Genomic DNA, 23,649 nt, shown 5'->3' with positions numbered 1-23,649 from the left:
GAATCCGCAAGTGAAATTACTTCTTCTTGCTCGAGCACGAAAACGAATTAAACTATGCGGCAAAGTACGTCGCTAGTTAGTCTGCAAACTTGATTAACTGTGCAGGCAATGGAATTGCTTAAAAAAAAGAAGGAAAGATATGGATAATACATAAATACTACACAGTTGCTTTCGACGAAACAACAAAATACGAGAACTAAATAATTATTTTTCGATGGAAGAATTATTTGTGCAAGTTTTGCGCGAGCGTCGATCTTGACGTAGAAAAAAATTGAGAGGCGCTATTTTAAAATATAATATTTTCATATTTCTTTTTCGGCATTTTCATGAATATTTGAGCAATGTGAAATATAATTTTAATGGTTTGTTTAAACTCTGATAAAATTGAAGAAAAAATCTTCATCTTACTCACGTTTTATCTCACATAAGCATATATTTTAAGAAATAATTAATCAAAAAAAGAAATTATTTCTAAATACACACCTAGATATACTTCTCTGTGTGTGTGTGTGTGTGTGTGTGTGTGTGTGTGTGTGTGTGTGTGTGTGTGTGTGTGTGTGTGTGTGTGTGGTGTGTGTGTGTGTGTGTGTGTGTGTGTGTGTGTGTGTGTGTGTGTGTGTGTGTGAGAGAGAGAGAAAAAGATAGACATCATTAATTTCCAATAGTTCTACTCTTCCCTTCAGTTACGTTTCAATAATAATTGTATACTTGACTTTATATTACTTTATCTTATATTATTTTTTCTTGTATTTCGTGAATTTAAATTTTATGAAGAAAAAATTATATGTATATTTGGGCAACTCTCTTTTTCTGTATTTACTATTCATGGATAAATGAGGGCCATGATTTATAGAGTGTTCTTCTGAACGAATTGGACGAACGGTAGTCAATACGTCAAGAGTAAATTGATAGCAATGCCACCAATTCTATCGATGACCCTGTTATCTGCAAACACCTTGTTCACACTTTTGCCCCCCGCTTTTTTTACTTTGACACTTGTATGTCACTTACAAGTTTATCAGACATCACTCTTGTGATCTGCCCTTATCTATTCTTCGATTCTCCCTCGATTTTTCTTTTTCTTAGTCTAAAGTCTTATACAATCGTTTTTTTCTGTTGACTTTACATTTTTCTACTTTTTCATTTCTTTTTCTTCTGGTTTGCAACGTTGGTTGTAAATTTCAAATTTAGTTTAAATTTATCTCTCTTTTTCTTTGCCTTTTAATTTTACTTTTAATCATCTTACTTTTAACCTTTTGTTCTTGTTAATATTTTCTAATTTACTGTTCGTCATTTATCTTTCTTTGTCTTTTGTTATTTTAAATCTATCCTAAGTTTGTTTTTCTCTTTACGCTATTTTCATTTCTAGTAGTTTTTGTTCATTATATCTTCTTTTACTGCCACCTCAATTTTCTTTCTTCCTTTCTTCATTCACCACTCATAGCGTCATCAGATCTTTTTTTTTCTCTCTCCGTGTCTCTTTTTCTTCTCCATTATTTTCTCGCTTCCATCCGCACTGACTTTCTTCTTCCCGTTTTTTGCATTTCGAGCTCGCTTGCCCTCGTCAGTCTGGTTTTCGATTTGTCGGTCTCAAATAACAAAGTTAACATGCCGATAATCTACGTTACGTCCCAGGTGACTAATAATCCTTTTATTTTTTGTTCTCTAATCCCATGTCGTTATCTAAATAAATCGGGTTCCCGTGCGAGAACAACGAAGCCTTGCTTTTTATCCCTGTTACGATAGAAAGTTTTATCGGAAATATATGTTTACAAGGAGCGTATATATATATATATATATATATATATATATATATATATATATACCGATTGATTACAATAAATCAAATTTTTCAAGTAGTTAGAAGATGTTGATGTCAAGTAAATTTTTCCGATGCGACGATACGGGATAAATGTCTTGCAAGTTTTCTCAATGCGCACATGATTCTGCTATTTTTTAATAACATAATTCCCTTGTTTGTACGATCATTTAGTTTGATACATTTACATATTTGCAAGAAGAATATTTTAATCATGAGTGAAGTAAATTTTTTTCTCTTTGTTTGGAATGAATTATCGTATAATTCGGTATCACAGCAAAGTATCCTAAAGATACTGTCATGGAAACTTGCGAATAGCTTGCGGTTTTTTAATACACGAGTCTCGAAAATGTCAAACACACGGAAATGTTATAGTTTGTTGCTGTAATTTTCGCGTTCGCGAACAGAACATTTGTATCATCGTTTCAGCATTCATAATGTTTAACTCTTTTTATAAGGATTTTTTATATTTTACATATGTCTAATAAGTTAGTTATCACTTATGTCAAAAATTACTTATAAAACACTAAAGAAACTATTGATACAATTTCGTTAGAAGATTTTTATTTCTTTTTTGGATTATCTTCTGTAGACTTTTGCCTGGATGGAAAAGGACATATTGTAATGGTTTGAAAACGGCAGATCGTGATACATGAAATAAAGTTTTTAATGATTACATGAAAGAAAATGATATAATTTTAGAGTCTGGCTTACAGTAAAAATTCTGAAATTATAATAAATTATTTACAAATAAAATTATCATAAATTTTATTAGAACTATCTGATTTTATTTCATCAGCTTGAACTGATAGAGCGATTTTATGCCTTAAATATTTTCCTTTCTGTTCTTGAGAGGAATACTAGGTACATGCTTACAAGTTTATTAAATAATTACAAAATAATACACACAAAGATACACGATATTATTTAATAAAAATATACTACACATAGACATAAAGATTTATTGAATGAATTATAAATGTATTGTTTTATTCTTCATAGGAAGGTCAATGATATTGCTGTTATAATTAACAATGCCTATTCTAAGGAACAGTTGGGAACACAAATATATATATATATATATATATATATATATATATATATTTGTGTGTATGTGTGTGTGTATATATCTGTATAAAATATAACTGAAACATCATGAACTATTACGAAATATTTGAATGCGCGAATTCACAATTTATTAATTCCCAGTTACATGATATCAAAGATATTGACAAACTAGTCGCTTGCTCAATTGCTGTAATTTCAATATTTCGATATTAAAATTTATTACTCCATTTTATTTTTAAAGTACACTAACATATATTAAAATTTTTGACGGAGATTATGAGGCATTCTGTATATTTGTAAGTATATGTACTTACGTAATATTTAACTAAAGTTTGATTATCAATTTTAACTCAAATAGCAATAGCTATATTCAGAAAAATATTTGAAAGCAAATAATAATTATTAAAACCAAAAATAATAATATATGTGACCAAACGTATGTTGGCTTTCATTTTTAATCACATAATATAATCACACAACAAAATTAAATTCAATTAATCGATTAGGTATTGTATATTATGACGACATTCCCAATCTCTTTACAGCCGATTAATTTAAAATTAACTCTATGTGAAAAAATTTTCAATCATAGAGATTAAATGATTGCAACCAATATATTAACTTGCGTAAAAATTAATATCACAAAAAAGATGTGTAAAAATAAATATAAGTAGTACTTATAAGTGGTACAAGATATAAATATAGATATATAAGATATATAACTCTTTGTTTTTTATATATATATATATATTAAATTCTTGAAAAGAGATAATTCTTTAATAAAGATATAATATAAAATATAAAATATATTTATCTTATATATATATATATATATATATATATATATATATATATATAAGAATAGAACATAATTCTTCAATTAATTTTCTTTCACAAATGGTTTTCTGGAAAAACTGTCTTTAAAAATCTTTTAAATAAATCTTTATATACGAAAACGGAATACAAAAACTAAAGGAGTATATACCTGTTGACTTCTGTTGATATATAAGATATCCTGTGCTACGTATAATCAAGATGATATTTATATTACACTACATATAACTTTCTATATACTGTTAGATATGCCAACAGATCCATCAGTTTATGATAGTCTCTTGAAGCGATAAGTTCGTGATTGAATGCTTTTGGTGTTACACCTGATATTAAATCTAGCTGATTCAGCTAGTAAGATAAGGCATTAAATATATAATAAAATATTTCAATTCAGCTTTCTTTCTTTAAATGTACATACAAAATTGTGTGGAGTAACAAGTAACGCTTCTATCTTATAAAAGACATTTCCATTAATTTTTAATTTATATATATATATATCAGATTATATATTTCCGATACATTATAATATGAAGATAATGTTATACAAAAATTATCTCCATAGCGTATGCATAATTACTTTAAATATTTCTTATGCAAAACAATACATAAGTTTTTATGTACCGGATACAACATTTATAATACAAAATTAAATCAAAATAATAGTGCGGTTTGTGAATTAAAATCACCAAATTTTATTAAAAACAATATTGTCGTGCTCAATTTCGGTGATGTATTGTTGCATGGAATGTACGATTTGTATATAGAGTTTACAATCTCAATTAATATCGTAAGGGAATCTTTCGGAACTCCGTACATAAACGAAGGTGAAGAAATAGAGTAAATAGAAGAATATATTGAAATATTAAAAACAAATTGTACATTTATGCATTCTACGCTTACAATTATCTAAAATTCGTCATTATCTAAAGCATATCATCAAAATGCGGCGGTCAAAAAGGTGGTTAATCGCAACAGGTATCCAGCGTAAAATCAGCAAATATTTCCATATTGGAACAAGCCAGAATTAAGAATTACTTTTGTTATTTCCATAATGCATCATTCAAAATACAAAGCTTTGTCAAATATGCCGATACGAGAAACTAAATTGACGTACGATAATATGATGTGGACATATTTTCACAAGACTCCTTTGATCTCCATAGATAGTGTAACATTTCTGGTATCCGATTTCCATCAAATCATCTTCTCGGTTGATGAAACCATTAGTCCATCCACATGGTTCAGACCACAATCGAAACCGCATCTAGAATTTGCGAAAACTGTTATTTTTTACGCTAGTGTATACATGCGTAAATGGAATTTTCTTGGGTTGAGAGTCCTTGAGTGGACTTCTGTTTCATTTGAGAGCAAAGTAGATCATGTCGCAGTCCCGATTTTACAAGATGAAATTAAACATACTTTGGGTTTCATTTTTTATCGGTAATATCTATAATTAAAAATAGATATATTTTTAAAACTATTTTAATTACCTATCATATTATAATCTATTTATATAAGAAATTATATTAATATCCAATATTTTTCATACATATTAGTATAATTATTTTTAGAGAAGCAAATATCACTTATAATGAAGAATTAGATCCTGTCGCACACAAAACGATAATTGCGAGCTTAATTGCACGTGGGATGGTACAAAAATATATTAGCAATCTGTTCAGACCAACTTACTTATGCCCTCATACATGGTTAAACGAAGGACTTAATGCATTCCTTCAAGCATACATTCTAAGACATTAACTGTTTAATAATTAAAAATACAGCATAAATGATTGTGATAATAATTATAAATGTATATACTTAATTACTCACTAATGTCAAATAAAAGTTAATAATTGTTTAATTGTATTTTTATCAATATAATATTAAAAATATTTTATTGTATAATATTGTATAAAAATATTATATTATATTATATTATAATTTATATTATAAATGTCATAAATATTTTTAATATTATATTATATTACAATATATAATTCATATTATGAATATTGTGAATACTTTTAATATTATTGTTTTAATATTATTGTATTACAATATAATTCATATTATGAATATTATATGAATATTTTTAATATTATATTATATTACATATATATTATATTGTATTATTTTTCTGTATTATAAATTTAATATATAGATGTTGATTATATATTTACGTAATGTTTATTTTATACAGATTATATATATGTGTTTGTGTGTGTGTGTATGTGCATTATAGCATGCGTCATATGAGCTAAAACAGTTATCGTTATCCTCCGCGAAGTCGACTTTTACGACTACAAGTCTGCTTCCATTTTCGGCAAAGAAAATCAACTTTTAGCGCATCGTAAAGAAAATAGAATAGCTAAATAAAACAACATATATCGAATCGCATGGGAGAGCTAGTCTATGATTAGCCATGCTCTCTCTGTGTTTAAATCTTATGTAGTTACAAGTTCGATATGCGTAATAATAATATAACTTTTTCCGTCTCTTTTAAGTCATTAGTTAAAGAAGTTCCGAAAAATGAAAGGAAAGCTTCCAGCAAGATTGTTCGATCGTCTCGAGGAAGACTTTTATTTTTGATTCGACCGATTTCTTCGTGAAAACATCGCGAATTATTAGCAGCGTGTCATTTTGCTGGTGTCAAGCCAAATCCTATCAGACTCATTTCTTCTTTAATCAACACGAACGTAATCGCCAAGAATGTCGTCGTTTATCAAGGATTGCTTTTTAACTTCTCGAGCGTAAACTTTGCAAGCTCGTCGACTTCTCTCAAGATTGCCGATTCAATTCGCGAACATTAATTGCCGCGGCGTGGCTCGAAATTCTCGACGGAGCTTCTTTCTTGAAACGAAAGATCGGTCTCGATAGCCGGATAGCAACTTTTCAAATGAATGCACTTTTCCGCCCCACGAATACCAGGATGAGAGAAGGGGAGAAGCTGCATCGTCGCAGAGGGAGAAGCTGCATCAAGAGAGGTGCTATCGACTTTACTCCCGAAAACAACTTCTACATCCCTCCTCCCCCTTCTGCTGCATCCCTTCCCTATCCTGTGGCGAAGCATACCGAAAAACACATAAATCTAAACTTCATTTACGTTCGCCGCCGACACAAAAATGCAGCTCGTGCATAAGCATTTTGTTCGTGGTTGAGCTTGAATTTATTTCCACTGTTTGCACCGATGCATAATTGCCGCGAAAACAATTCTCGAATTCCTACAACTTTTTGTGGAAGCAGGATGAGTAATGAGAAAACCACATCAAGATATATTTTTAATATATATATAATATATATATAATAATTTATATAAATATTCTTCGTAATTATAGAAAGATAGAAATTTAAATTTTATTTTAATTAAATGTCCTCTAAATCTTTAAATCTTTAAACATATATATTTAGCGTTTTATATAATCTATTTTAATTTGCAAATTTGAATTTTATTTAAAAGAAATTTTATTTGGTTATTTCAAAATCCTATTTAATATTAATTTATTAAAGCATATAAATACGTTCTCATCATTCTGATTAAATTCAAAGATTCAACTAACCGCATTAGTATACAGTTCTGTGTTTTAGCTTTCAAACCAGTCGATTGAAATTGACATAAGCAATCGTTCTATTCACTACTAAATTATCCACTTTACCATCGCCAATCTCTCTCGGTTCGTGAACAGTTCCCTAAAAAACTTCGAACTCTCTTTAGACCTCTCGCTATATCCCGATTGAATCCTGTCTGGAAGAAATTCCCAGCGGATCCCGTACCATCTGCAGACTCTCGTTGCGATAATTGGGCGCTAATTAACGGCCGCGGGGCAATCGAATTTTCACGAAGTTTCATCTCTCGCGAGAGTAAATTCACGATCTCCTCTCAAACGATATTATTCCCGTCGTATTCCGCGGAAAAACCGAATCATATCTCAATTGAATTCATTGTTTAGCGGGAATGCTTCTGCGTATCAAAATATTTGTATCTACTTTGTAAAAGAAAAGAATTAAAAGGATTTTTTGCACGTATATAAACGGAATAATTTTTAATAATCTTGAAATAAAAATTTATTATATTAACACATTTAATGTCACGAGAGGGTCCTTCGAGAAAAAATTTTATTAAATAAATATATACAAACTCTCTTAATCTACAATGATACTATTTTATTCTCTTATATTATATATAATTTTATTATATATATGATTTCTTCAGAAAGTAATATTAAACATTTTAAACATATAAATAAAAATAATAATAATTTAATTATTCTAAATATAACACGAATGTTTTCACCACGATTTTTATGTTTCTCGACGTAAATAGCAATTTCACTCGCAGAATTTTAGACAGAGTATTTAGCTTCGAAAGTGTCCAATGCAGCTCGCCGAGTTTCGTCTATTTTCTCGCGAGAGAAATACTAATGTTGTTTGTACACGCGACTACCGTAAAATTAGCTGCTATTTTTTCTGCATGACTCTTTCCAAATGCTTAGTTTACGGCTGGTTTAGAGCAATGTGGCGACACAACAGTAAAATACGCAAGGATTTAATTTAAGCGTTAATACACGAACACATTGTCCACGTTAGATTTTCCAGAATTAAATTAACTTAACTCCGAGAATTTTTGCTATGGAAGTAAGTAAAATTTTAAATAAAAACTCCATGTTTCTTTTTATTGATTTAAAATTGCCATTTTGTTAATATTTGTATTTGAAGAAGATGAATATTTTATTATATTTATTATTATCACATTTATTAACATCATTTATTAATATGAGAATAAGAACAATAAAAGATAAATCTGTATTATAACTGCATTCTAAATTTGTCAGTTCTAAAAGAAAAGCGTTTTTGCATACTAAAAATTGCATAAAAAATTTTATTTTCATATTAATACTATAATTTTATCATATAAGCTATTAACAATTAAAAGAGAAAATAATATATGTATGAAGCTTTATATGCACATCAATCTTCTAGGAGACTTCGAAACATATATATATTATAATCTTGTGTATAAAAACATATTCAAATAGATTTGCATATATTCGCTTTTGAGACAAATCGGTCTCTCTTCTCTTTCTTGTTATCGAAAAAGGACTATGTCAGTAGACCGTGTTCATCCTTCCGCTATCCTCTTGTCCTCTCGATCTACGAGCTATCTTCTATCGAAGGCTACTCACTTCGAAGGCTCTCGAACGAAATATCTATAAAATCTCGCGCAATCCCAATGCACAATTTTCCGCTTCGATATTTTCCGGCATACGGAGCACATATATAATATTTTCTCCGATTGCTTCTTGCAAGTGGAATATTCGTACGTAACTATATGCGCGTATATATGTGCGAGCGTGTCCGAGCGCGATTCGAGCAAGTGGAAAAACGTCGAGGAAGGAACGAATGAGTGAGGGAAAATTGTAGACTCAATGGGGTCGATAACCTTCGCCTGGCAAAACGAATCCTGACAGCTTCTTCATATGATCGATACTTTTTGTCAACTGAATAATATGGAAAGATTTGTTTGTTAAGGTTTTAGACAATCCGTGTAATTCACAACGGAAATCCTATTTATAAATTTATTCTACAGTGATAGAAACTTTTTAATTACCGAAAATAAGATTTTCGTTTAAAAAGATATCATGGTATTCTCATCATGGGCTTCTCTGCTCGTAGCATTTCATGTTCGTAACAAAGTGACAAAGAACATTATCACGAGCTTTCACCTCGCTATTTAATTAATAAAATACGCATAAACGTTACTCAATCGATCATACAGACATAAATGCTTAACGGGTGTAACGTGATATGTGCGAAATATGAATATTTACTTAACGAGACCAGATGCCGGTCCATAAATCAATGTACTTCATAATCTATACGGGCTCTCCAAATGCACAAGCTGTATAACGAGGCGTTGCACCGTACCATGCATTAAATATATTAATGGCAGTATTAACACAAAGATGAGAATAATTTATTATATCGCAAATGTCAAACTGGAACGTGTGCCAAATTTTTGACAGTAAAGATGCATGGCAAAACGCGAACATGAACATGAAATATATGAAGGACCTTTTATTGGGGCATTATTATTATACAACAATTTGATAAATTATTAATTTTTAATTGTTTAGAGCCGCTTTATATTCGCTCTTTTCAAAATCGCATTCATTATACCATTGAACAAGTTTTATAACAAGACGTTTTCTTCATTGTGAGATGGTAACTATCGAATAAAAAAATTTACAAAATTTTATATAAAATAAATAATAAATAATATTAATGTTTCTATGCAATAATTATTTATTTGTTACTTAATTGCTTGTTATTGTTAATTTATTTTATTATAAAATTATTTAATCGTTCGATTTTAACCGATAAGATATCGCAAGTTTTCAGAATCTGCAGCATCGATGATCAAGTACTAAAGGTCTATCGAAATAATTGATCCATATATAGGTGAACACCTAATTATTAGATATAGTGCTTGAACCACGGTTTATATTAGCGATGGCACAACGGCACGAAGCCGCGAAGCCGAGAATGTATATGCAGGCATAATGTGGAACCATATGCAGCGTTGAGTGTTTAGCTAGCCTAGATGAATGTTTCGTGTAATTAGGATGGCTTGTCATACGTATATGTGCCTCAATATGTCGTGACTAATAGACATGTAAATAGCCGCAACCTCAGCTAATATCTCCTACAATGCCTTACGCGAAGCAAAGGATGAATCTTATATGATAGAATTTCTTCTTTATCGTATAAAGCTATTATAAACTAGTTATTTCAAAGACAAATTTTTGTATGTAATTTTCTTTATATTAAAAATTATCATTTGCATTAAAATAAAATTTATATTAAATAGTAGTAAAGCTCTCTTAATTAATAAATTAAAATCATTCAGACAGGCATAGAGAGCTGGAGCTAAAATTTATATATTCATTTGCATACTGAAAATATTCAGATTAAGAATTCGCGACGACATATGATTAACCAAAAATATCGAAAAATGAAACAAGCAATACATGAGATGCTATCGGATTTTTATTTGATACTTTTGCAGGATAAATACTAATACTTTTTAAAATCAAATGCATGTTCTCTAAACTAGTCACATGTCCAATATAACTGTCTATATCTATAGCAAAACATATGTGATTCAATACAAACTGTATGATGTTTTGTATGATTCTCTCGTATCAGAGAAAATTTTAAATAATTTGAGATATTGCAAAGAAATTCTTTTTTGCGAAATATGTTATGTTATATTTGATGAAAATTATAAAATATATGAATTGATTTATTACTCGTGTGTGTATAAATTTTAACTCCACGAAATAATACAAAGAAATTATTTTATTCTCTGTAACATTATATTTATCGAATCTGTCATATCTCGTTCTTAAATATTATCAATTTTTAACAAACATATTTTAGCTATAAATATTTTCTATCAACTTTTTTTATTTTATTTATATTTATAAAATTTGAATTTTCTATCATTTTTTAAATAATTCTATAATTTTTAAATAATTTATGTAAGTTATAATTAATATTTATATAATAAGAATTAAATTGTATTAATGATAAATAGTATAGTAAATTAAGATAGTGTAAATTATTATTTTGGATTGGAATAAGATGCTGCATTTTACAAGCTTTACGTGTGCACTTTTGCATACACAAATTGACGAAAGATTTTATGTATTCTAGAAAAAATATTGTTATTATACTTAATCTGATGTAATTTATCTTTTCAAAATAATGTAAATCTACACACGTTACTAAGACACATTATATTATCTTGTTATACATCATAATACAATATTTATATTATTCTTAACTTGAATTATTTTAATTTTTTTACTGGAATAATATCTATAGGAATATATATAATAAATTTATATACATATTTATAAAGAATTTATAAGAATATATATATGTATATATGATGTATATAGCAAGATGTAGTAAGATTTATATGTATATACACATACACACACATATCTTATATCTGTACATCTGATATATATAATTTTTACAAAATTTTCGTGTTTTACTAATGTGTGAATAATTATACTTATTATTAGATTATAATAATGATAATTTATGACTCACCGACACCGAATGCGCAACAGCGGTATTATAGCATAGAATGTTAATTTGTCAAATATATTAAAATTATATAGCAGTGTCCAAAATAATAAATATTTTAAAAAATAATTTTTGTTGCAATTAAATTTTTTAGTCATATCTTTTAAATATTTAATTTAAAAAATATTAAAAACAATTATTTTAGAAACTTTTATAATATAGTAAATAAAAATATAATTTTTTTATATTAATAAATTAAAGAATAATAAAGTTGTATTTTATATATCTATTGTTACGAAAAATATTATTAATTATTAGAATTATTTTGTGATAAATAAATTAAGTATTTAAAAATAAAAAGGATATTTTATATATATCATGTTACACGATTTGATGTAAAATTATCATTAGAAAAAAATGAGCAATTAATTTTACAAATAGAAAATTAAATAACTTATCAATGTTGCTTACCTCAAGATTGCTCTGCTGTTAGTATGTCTCTGTGGGCTTCCTTCTCCTTGTCATCATCGGCTGCTTCTTCATGGTATATGTTCACAATATTCATTCGCGATTAATTACAATTACGTGCATTAATTAATATTATCCGATATCATACTGTATTTTATACGGCACTCTCGATGTTAATCACTTGCGATATTACGATTTATTCGATGTGTGAAATTCACTTGTTACGATTGTTGCCAACAAATACGCGCGTTATTTGTTATATTGTTTACTTTAAAGGAATAAATCGCGCAAAATGCTATTTCAAAAAATAGACACTTCTTACGAGTTATGAAATGCTAATTACAAGAAATGATTTCATGTCTTCTAGTATTCGTCGCGATGGTAGTTCACGAAATGATACGAGGTACGCAGGTATAGCCATTGTTACTTTCCCACTCAAGCGTTCTCTTTCCCACTGTTCGCTGCGCGAACAATAACGAGTTTATCGCGAACAATAACAAGATCACCGCGTTTATAATCGGAAAATAAAATCGTATTCTTATCAATGATTTTGAAATACATGGTTAAATACGGCTATATTTGTTAACTAAATATCTTTAATTATGCTAAATTCGGAATCGATCCGTTCTGTATCTACTGCTTTTTATTAATAATCGAAAAATTTGAAAATGTCCAAAATATACATTTTAGAAAATCACCGATGTACAAACGCCGAATATTTGCTAGATAATTGATGAATATTAAAGATATTTAATTACGACTGTACTTTTTTAAATGCGTTAATAACGATCCGATCGATTTTAAAGTTCATCCACATTTGAATATTTTAATTAAATTGAATATTTTAATTAAATTAAATCAGCATAATATATATTATAATACTAGTGGAATATTAACGATTGATATTTCGCAAGGAAAGTTAATAATTAATTAAGATGCGACGGGATCCAAAAATATTCAATCAAAATTTCTCACGAAATTGATACATATTATTTTTATCACGAAGAAATAAGTTACGCGAGAGATATCTATTTTGATAAATACATTATAATCAGCGTTTGCGCACAAATTAAATCACTAATTGCAGAAAACGATCGCATTCGATGGCTTCTAGCGGTTGTTGTAAAGACTCATCCACAATGAATCACGAGTCGTAAAGCAAATTGATCACAATCACAATCTATTATTTATCAGAATAATCACTTGCGACTTGCGATCCACTGTAGACGAGGCTTGAAGTAATTCATGAAATAATATGACGTATCAACGAAACGCCTCGCATCACATTCCAATGTTCCCCCTCCACCGACTCGCGAGTTTCACCGCGTGAATAGCTCAAGTTCAAGGCCGCCGATTATAAACGTAGTATTGTCTGTCTTGGCCTTGACGCTTGCGTGACGAGACTCGAGTGGGGGAAGATTGGAACGTGCCCGAATTGTTTTGATACGTCGTATTATTACACGAGCTATCATTCCGACAAGTACTAAAGATACGTCGAACGCGATTGTTCATTATAATTATGATAATTTGAGATTATTAAGTTAATAATTAACGTACGTACGCGAGTGACGGCTATTTATCGAAACATATATTTCAAGCTCTTTAAAAATAGAAATAATAGCAGATAAATTTATTGTTGTATATTTTCGTATAAGTTTCATCGCGTTTCAATTAACTCGAATCGCGCTAGTATTAATTTTCGATGTGATTCGTAAAACTTTCCAAGCATCGAGCGCTGTTACAATGCATTTGATTAAAAAGTGTAGACATATTTATATATAAATGAGATATTTAATGACGTAGTTAATGATACGTTTGAATATTTTACTATGATAAATTGGCATTTAGCGTTTGCACATTGGTAATTTATTAAAACGGCTGTGTTTAGGTCAAGTTACGTAGCTTGTTCAAAATCTATACCGTTTCGGCGATATTACATTCGGATATTAAATTCTAGGAATATTTGTCTTTGATTCTAACTTGTATTTGTTGGCAACAAACGTCACGATCTGTTAATGTTTATTATATTTGAGTTGCGCGCTTTGATATTTATATTGAAGTAGTATCGAGCTAGTATCTTTAAATGGCGTTAGTCCGTCCTAGTCCCAAAAACAGTTATATATATTAGTTAGTTAATGAGACAGTGCTAAGAGAGTCGCGTTTAATTTGTGTAACGCTCTACTATCACTCAGTTAATACTGAATTTGTAACAGTCTCAATTATTGAAACATCTTATTCATACAGTCCATTTTAAATCAATAGAAAATTTACTCTTTAACATTCTACATTAAATATTGGTTCTTCGATCCGGATTTTGAGATCCGCAGCTTGAGGTTAGAGATTCGAGAAGCTCCCATAACGAAAGCGCATAACTCAAATATAATAAACATTAACAAAATCATTGAGTGAATTTCAAATATCAAATAAGTTGTAATCACGTGCGATAAATGGAAGTGCCGTGTAAAGTGTCATGCAATCATCGGATCTTACTGATTAGTTTATGCAATTGTAATTAATCATGTTTTCGCGAGTGAATATTGTGCGAGTGCCTCGAAGAAGCAGCCGTATTGGATGATAAGAGAGGATGAGCAGCCCGGGGAGGCATCGGGCAACGGCAGAGCAATCCTGAGGTAAGCACGATTGAATAAGTTGATTTTTTGCTTACTAATTTTGTAAAATTAATTGTGTTCTGCGATTATTAGTTTTACATCATTTCGTGTTTTATAATGTAAATAAAATGTTCTAAATTTTGTTTTTAAATATTGTAAAGAATTCATTATAAAATATAATATATTAATTAATATTTACAGAGAAATATGTATAAAATATTCAAATATTTTAAATTGATAATAATTTTAATTATTTACCTAAAATTAAATGTTTATTAATTATATAAAATTTTATAAACTATATAAATAACTATTTTTAATATTTTTTAATGAAATATTTCTTTCTCGTGATTAAAATATTTAATTGTGTGCAAATAATCATTTTAAAAAATACTTATTTGAAAATATTTTGGACACTGCTTTATAATTTTGGATATATTTGTATTTTACAGAATCAACGTTATACAATATATACCACAACTCCGCTGTTGCGCATCGTACCGGTAAGTTATATTAATTATTTTTTATTTTTTATGTAATCTCTCTAAAGACTTTGAAGCTTCTTTGTAATTTGTGAATACTTGTTACATTATTTTTTATTTTTAATTTTGTAAAGAAATTTGATTTTTTTGTATATAAGGGATAATAACGATTATTAAAAATATTACGGAATTATATAATAATAAATTATTAAAAACATTATTACAATAAATATTTCTATATAAAACTAATAGTAAAAAAAATTATAGAGAAAGGGAGAGAGAGAGAGAGAGAGAGAGAGAGAGAGAGAGAGAGAGAGAAAGAGAGAGAGAGAGAGAGAATAATCAGTATGTAAATATATATTTAACTTTTAGTATTAAATAAATTCTTGTTTTTTTTTTAAACGCAATGTAGGTCTGATATTTTGAGATTTAGGATTCATAATATATTTTCATGCTGTGACAAATTTATGTCCTGATAGAAATAAAGAAAAAAGCAAGAGTATCCTTCTAGAAGAGTATTTCTCTCTTTATTTTTTCATCTTATTTCTTCTCTTTACATTCGAATATATATCAATTATTAATTTTATTCTATATTAGCAAAATCAATTAATAATTTATGATGAAAAAGATTATTATCAGACATTTAAAAATATTGAAAGTTTTATTCTTATTGAGATTTTCATACATGCAAAGAGAAGGAGAGAGAGAAAAAAAAATATAGGAAATATATAAATATAGCTTGTTCAAATATTCACTAATACAAATTAAATTCTTTGTCGGATCGCAGACAAAGACAGTTTTTTTAAGAAAAATATCGGCGGGAAATATTTGCTGAGAAAAGTGCGCGACTCTCTGTCTCTCAGGTTTTTAGTCCGCGACGATAACTGTGGGGAAACGCGGCTTTTACCGTCTCACAGAACAACAGAAGTCATAAGAAATTACGTCTGGGCTTTGGGGTAACAACTGGCTGGAAAAGTGGGAAAAACAACATGAGATGTAGATCGAAATGATTAAAATTATATTACATTGTATGTAGTAAGTGTATAGCTTATTGCATGTTTTGTTATTCATATTATAATCAAATAAAACAGTTTTTAAACATGAAATTGGATGTTAATGAATATATACAAAATTTTCTTTAATATAAATATTTTTATATAAAATAAACAAAATAATAAAATTATACATATATTTATATATATATATATATAATTTTTAAATTATATATATATATATATATATATATATATAAAATTATATAATACATACATTCAATCTCAAATTATCATTTTAATAAAGAGAATTGTTTGATTCATTTAAGTTAATTTTCTTCAATGAAAAAAAAATTTCTATAAAAATTATTATTTATTACAACTTTAAGATTTTCATCGTTGCATATCTCCATAACATTCAACTTACAAATAAAATAACATTATATAAAATAATATTTATTGTTAGTTAAATATTTGAAATTAAATGAAAATAAAATTTTAATGAAAATAAGATTTATTTCATATCTAAGAAAATTTATTTGCAAAAAATTCGTTACTTTTTATTGTTAATTATTCAACAAATATTTATAACTTATTAATTATTAATCAATATTAATTATTAATCATTAATATTCATTATTAATTATTAATCAATTATTAATTACTAATTAATCAAAAAATTTTGTTCAATATCAAATATTGATATTGATGAACATTGCAGAACATTGCATATTATAATTTTTATAAATGAACATACTATTTACTTATACCTATAAATCCCTCCAATATTTTGTCTCTTTTTAAATAAAAAATATATAATAATTATATTAAACTTGATGCGATAACACATGCAGAAGCGTGTCAATAATGTGTTTATATTTGTTATATTGGCTGTTTCAAGTCATGGTACGACTACAAATTGCGATGGGAGCCGAAGGAGTATGGAGGAGTTCAGATGTTGCACGTGCCGTCCGATCACATATGGCGGCCTGACATAGTGCTCTACAACAAGTGAGTTCATCAGTTGTGTCTTGTTTCGAATTTTGATTATTATGGATACACATTGATCTGATATATACATATTGTAGCGGCACAGCATGTTGCCGAGAGAGAAAGAGAGAAAGAGAGAGAGAGAGAGAGAGAGAGAGAGAGAGAGTGAAAGAGAAAGAGAGAGAGAGAGAAAGAGAGAAAGAGACACACCGAGGGTCGAGCGAGCACACGTTTAACATGGTGGTTTTGCGTGCCGATGCGCCGATGCAAATTGCAATCAGCATCGAAATATTGCGCATGTGTTTCTTTTTTCATCGCGCACGATGTGATATCCCGCGGTATTGACATACGATGATTTTAATTTAGTTCTCCCTACCGTTACATTTACTTTATTTCATTCAGAATAAATAATAACTGAAATAATTACGATTCATAGCCGTTTGTAATTATTTAGTTTGGATCGATTTACTTCTTTTTTTCAATTGGATTGAAATTCCAATTGGCTTTCGAGATATTACGTACATATTTCCATATTTTTGAATTGTAACATATTATTACATTTTACTATTGATTAATATAAGTTAATTTAATTTTCGGGGAATAACTCTCAATTTAATACAAGTCGTATGCGTGTATCGATATGTAATCGTTTGCAATGAATAATGAAACTAAACGAAAAACGAGTGTCCACTCGACCTCGACAAGAGAGGTACCATCGTCGTGCATATTGCATTTCAAAATAGAACGGTATATTCGCAATGTGAACGATACATCTCGCATTGCTGCATCGTTCTAAAAGTTACGGAAAAATGTGAAACAGTTTGATCGGCGATTTTGAGGAAGCTCGTGAATCTTAAGATTCGAAGCAGTTCTTTGAAGCTAAAAAATCGAATAATTAATATTGCAATCATAGCTTTTCACGATTTATTTCTATTATTTATTATAATTACGCAAAAACGCTGACATTTTAGAGAGAAAGTTTAGCATTAAAATATAATGCGTAAAGATATCCTTTTAGAAATTTTTAATAAAATTAATTTTAAATAAAATTATAATTTATATATTATATTTAATTTTAAATAAATATATAAATCTTGAAAAATGTAAATGCAATAGAAACATGATAATATTTATATATTATGCCATGATCATTATCAAAACATTCGCCATAAATAAGTAAAGAATAGATAAATAAAATATTTTTAACACACTAACATGTTATAGTTACGTCCGTAAATATTTTATATTTCCTCCTCGTATATTATACATACAAAATATTTTCGTAACGTCATAAATGTTTTTATCCCATATGTATGCAATAAATATGAGAGGCGAAACGATAAAGATGCGCGATAATATAATAATCTTACAAAGTACATGAAAAAGTTCTTATCTCGAAGACTTTGACACGTTCACGTGCTTCCTCTGATCCTTTGCCGACTCGACTATCGTCGAGTGGCCGTTGAATAAAACATGCACCGAACGTTCTGCTAGTATATATTGCGCTATAATATGTTATTTATTGCGCGATAAATCATAAAAATATTTTTACATCGCGCGATAATTGAGACGCTTCCGGCGCTTTCACGAGTGGAACGTTTGGCACGCAGTGTTGGCCTCAGAACTGCAAAGGGTTTTAGAATCGTAAAGTATCGCACTATCGCTTGTAATTATATCCCGGTTTTTAATATCCCTTTCCCACATTATCTGCACATATTTGCGTAACTTTTACCGCGCTCGTCGCCTAACGAGCGAGAGCCAACTGGACGCGAGCTTTTTCGCCAATTTGCCATAGAATTTGTAACTGGATGTATATTATTGCTTTTAACATTTCAAGCCATTACTTTCATCGTGAATATCGAAAATTTTAAAGAGACGATTTATTCACGAAAATTAACATTTGGATATGTATAAAGATCTATATAAAAATTTGTTATAAAAAAAGATTTATATTTCTTCACAGTTTTATATTGTAATATTATTTAAAATAATAGTCAATTTTTATTGTCATATATTTCTGCATGATCTTTCTATTTGATTGTCGATAAAGAATCGAAAAATCGATATGGTTCAATTACGAATGGCAATGAAATCCTACGTTGGCTCACGCTTGCGTGAGGCATGCGAGCGACGTAGTCATCCCATAGATTATTATTCATATCGCATGAAACATGGGCGCTGCGGCGAAACGTTGGCGCGAAGGAGCCCCGATAAATCGGAGCATCATGATCTCAGGGAATCGCGACGAAATGGCTGTGCGAGTCTGAACAGCCTTGATTCCCATCAATGAAACATTTATCGTATGCGAATGTATTCAGAACACGAAATTGAGAAAATGCGCGAATATAGGTAGTCTCTATAAACGATAATCGTTTCTCAATTCGGAAGAAACATACTAAACGGAAATTTTTATTTGTCCATCAAAACTCTGACTGATGAAGACGCAGATGATGATTCGGATTAATAACTCATATCAAATTTATTTAATTGATCGACAAATCTATTGTTCGCGTTATTACGTTTATTTATATATCATTATTTTACAATAACACATTTATGTAAATTTAATAATATTATAGATATTATTATTGTTGACACTTTGTTGGATTACGTATTTCAACATGTGACAAGATTTTGCAAAATTTAAGAATAATTATGAATTTATCGAAGAATATTCACACATAAAAATTCATTTCATTGTAACCTACTTTATTTTGCATACGTATTTTTGTGTGACGTGTCCTATATTTTCTTGTTACTCATTTTTCCTTAAAAAACGTAATGAGATATAGTCACGTGATATTAATGGCAATAATAATGTCCTCAAACTATATCCATATTTTATAATCTATCTCACAATCAGTTTTATTGGAACAGATACATATTTTTATTAATTTGCTGATTAATATTTAAAAAATTGAAATATGGACAGGCTCTAATTTCGATCAAAAACGGAATGATATTGATGATTTCAATTTTAATACTGACCGAAAATTAGATTAACGTGACGATATATATTTAATAAAATTTAATAAAACGAATTAATATACGGTCAATTTTAAATAAAGCAATATTTAAGTAATAATACGATTATCTCAGCTTCTGAGATAGACAACGATGTTTCCTCGGATTTTTCAGTTATTAGATAGTAAAAAAAAGCTATAAATTAATAAAATTTTCACACGACAAAAGGATACTGTAATTGATTAAATAATTCACTCAACATTCCACATAGATTGTAGAGCATTAATAAAAAAAAGTAAAAGCGTAAAAGTTCTCTGCATTCAAGATGAATACATTACTAATATCGAATTTACCTATTATACACACACATACATTCATCGTCGTTTAAATATATACATATATATATATATATATATATATATATATATATGTGTGTGTGTGTGTGTATATATGTATATTGATCATAACATCTGGATATGAAGCGAAAAGCAAACATTGTCCATCCACTCGCCGACGGAATATTCCTGATATCGCAGGTAACGTAGATATCATGGAGAAACACGCGCATCCATTTCCAAGATATATACATATATAGAGCTGTTTATAAAAAAAATAAAATACACAAGCGTAACATTAAATGAACTGTGTTCGCATAGAAAGTACTGGCAGTTAAATTTTTTATAACGATGCATTTAATCTCCTTAAAGCTTCTAATATATACGTACATTTAATATGAACGTACTTTAAACATTTCTAAGAGATAAGAGGTTAAAAGTAGCTAAAACGAGGAGGGGAGGTAGGGGAGAGGGAGGGAGGAGGACTGTTTCGCGTAGACAATCACCGTCAACGGTAGCGGGAGTAATCACAGGGTAATGTCGACGACACACGTGACACCGCTGATGATTGCAATTTTAATGATAATATTAGAGAAGCTTCCATATATACATTATACATTTGTTACGAGTTCGAAAATATTTGTGTCAGTAATAATGAATTAAAAGGTAAAATATTTTTTCTTTAGTCAGAGTAAAGCATATCAATAAATGATTATATTTTTCGATCATCAATAATAATCCAAGGATATTTCTTTGTCTCTAAGTTTTCTCATTTTTCATTAGTTTCTTTGTAATTTTTCTCGTTGACACATTTGCGTCTTCGCGAATTCTAAAAAATGAAGGATAGGAAAAAAAACGGAAAATCGATAGAAACAACTCGGTAGAAATTATGATTTATGTTCTCTCATTAAACATTTAACGCTAGATAATTTTTAAATTATTTATGTAATATAAAATATTACATTTTTTATATTATAAAATATTACATTCACACAAAAATAAAATATGGAATCGATTTTAAACAAATTACTTGAATAATATGTACGCAATAAATATTTTAACGTATAAATTATGCACTGAATTTGACGTTTATATGAAAGTAGCCGCTAATTTTCATGCAAACAATCAGTTTTCTCAATACATGACTTTATTCATATATTTCATGTTGTTTTGTTTCAAGAAGAAAAAAATACTCCTCAGTCCATGAACTTTCTACCTCGTAACAATTGCTCAATTCTAGCTGCGATAAAGGTACTATCAGAATACGTTTCTTACGTTTTTTAAGAATATATTGAAGGTATTATCAGAAAGAGAAATTTCAGATAGATATCGACTTAAACAAATGAATAAGGGAGAATGCAACGCACTTTTTTTTCGGAAAACGTCACGCTTTCTACGGATTCTCTAAACGGCACGATAGTTTACGAGTGATCTGGATACAGTATCAGCGTATATATTTATATCCACCAGCTGGAAAAATTGAAATTTTCGCACGTTGAAATTTAAACGATAAAACTCGCGCTATCTCTTGTGTCCACGCTTTCGGCGAGAAATGTTTTCGAAAATTGAAATGCGAAGATAAATTGATGACTTGACATAAAATAAACTAGCAGACTGCACAAGAATGTTATTGAAAAATTATTTTTTGTCGTCTCTTTATTAGTTAGCAAAATTTATCAGTCACAAAGAATAATTGCATTTTTTCTATTTTTTTAAAATAAAGTATTATTTAATTACAAACGGTTTTCCTCTCAAGACTTTGGATCTGCAAGATCTTTTTTATGACGAGTTTTCGATTAAATGTACGAGAGATACTACACGAGGGTAATGGGGATTAGTTCAATAAATTTTCTATTTAAGTTAAGCGGGATTTATTGAAAAGTTATTTAATTTATATTCGTTATTTGATTTTTGCGAGCTTCCAATGCTTCGCAAAAGCTACATTAAACCTCGTCGCGAAATAAAGTTGAGTTTTGCACATATTTGCATACGTTGTGAGCCTCTGGCTCTAAAGGTTTCCATTCACCACGTTCAAATATTCTCATTGGGCGTACCGTAAACTCTGCCAACAAAGAGCCAGCCGAAATGCAATACCATGAATCTTCGTGAAAGCATTACATGTGCGATTATATCTTGCCGAATTTATATATTAGATTCTACATTTCCACCTCAACTAAGAATATAATTAACATTATCATTATGCAGAAACATAATTTCATTTTCACGCGTTAACGTATTTAATATCAAAAAATGTTAACTAATATCAAAGATTTTTATGAGATCTATTCCAAAAATTCTGATTTTAATTAAAATGACAAAGCATTAAGATGAATGATAATTTTTGTTTTTTATCATTTAGAAACATTGTTAGATATTTTACGATTTTTGACGCGATCTGCAGAATCGAGATATAAGTTATAAGTTTTATGCGCGTTCCCAATATTTTATATATATGTTTAAGAAAAGATCGTAATATACACACATGTATATACACACACACAATACGATCAGCCTCGCATAAGGGACGAGTTACAAAATCGATACAGCGATTGTTTACTCGATTTTAACGCGAAAAGTTGTGAACGGAATTTTCGTGTCCCCGTTTATCGAGTATGGAACATCATTCTGCAGCGTTAATAAAACTTTGCGATTATACGGAGACATCATTTCAGGCGGAGCGGTAAAAGCGGCGCATTATTTCACGGCAATCGCGATATGCAAGTTTACACGCGCCATAGCGTATTCCATTCGAGAAGTAAAGTTAGAAATAAAGTTAATCAAAATTGGTGGTGAAAATTAATTGGAAAAAATTAAAAACTACGTATAAACGTGGAATTAATTATCGTCTCTCGTCATTTAAACGAAATAACGCACTGTATTATTTGATATAACAAATTTCCGTATTACAATGAAATATTTATTAATTATGTCAATTAGATTTTTCGTATACAACAGACATACGGTGAGTTAGAATTAATGTGAAATAATTGA

At 29.0% G+C, this 23,649-nt stretch overlaps 1 protein-coding gene across 1 annotated transcript in view; it reads left to right on the top strand.

Annotated features, from left to right (window-relative positions):
* The window catches only part of LOC105252098 (acetylcholine receptor subunit alpha-like), a 160,858-nt gene that overhangs the window by 58,772 nt on the left and 78,437 nt on the right, over positions 1-23,649 (top strand). Inside the window, exon 4 of the mRNA XM_011259314.3 lies at positions 17,271-17,380. Within this exon, the coding sequence (XP_011257616.1) occupies positions 17,271-17,380 (110 nt within the window). The remainder of the gene's footprint in view (positions 1-17,270; positions 17,381-23,649) is intronic.

The sequence above is a fragment of the Camponotus floridanus genome, unplaced genomic scaffold (assembly GCF_003227725.1).
Source record: "Camponotus floridanus strain SB8 unplaced genomic scaffold, Cflo_v7.5 scaffold3, whole genome shotgun sequence".
Lineage (NCBI taxonomy): Eukaryota > Metazoa > Arthropoda > Insecta > Hymenoptera > Formicidae > Camponotus > Camponotus floridanus.
The sequence above is the reverse complement of the archived record's forward strand: the minus strand, read 5'-3'. Positions and strand labels throughout refer to the sequence as shown.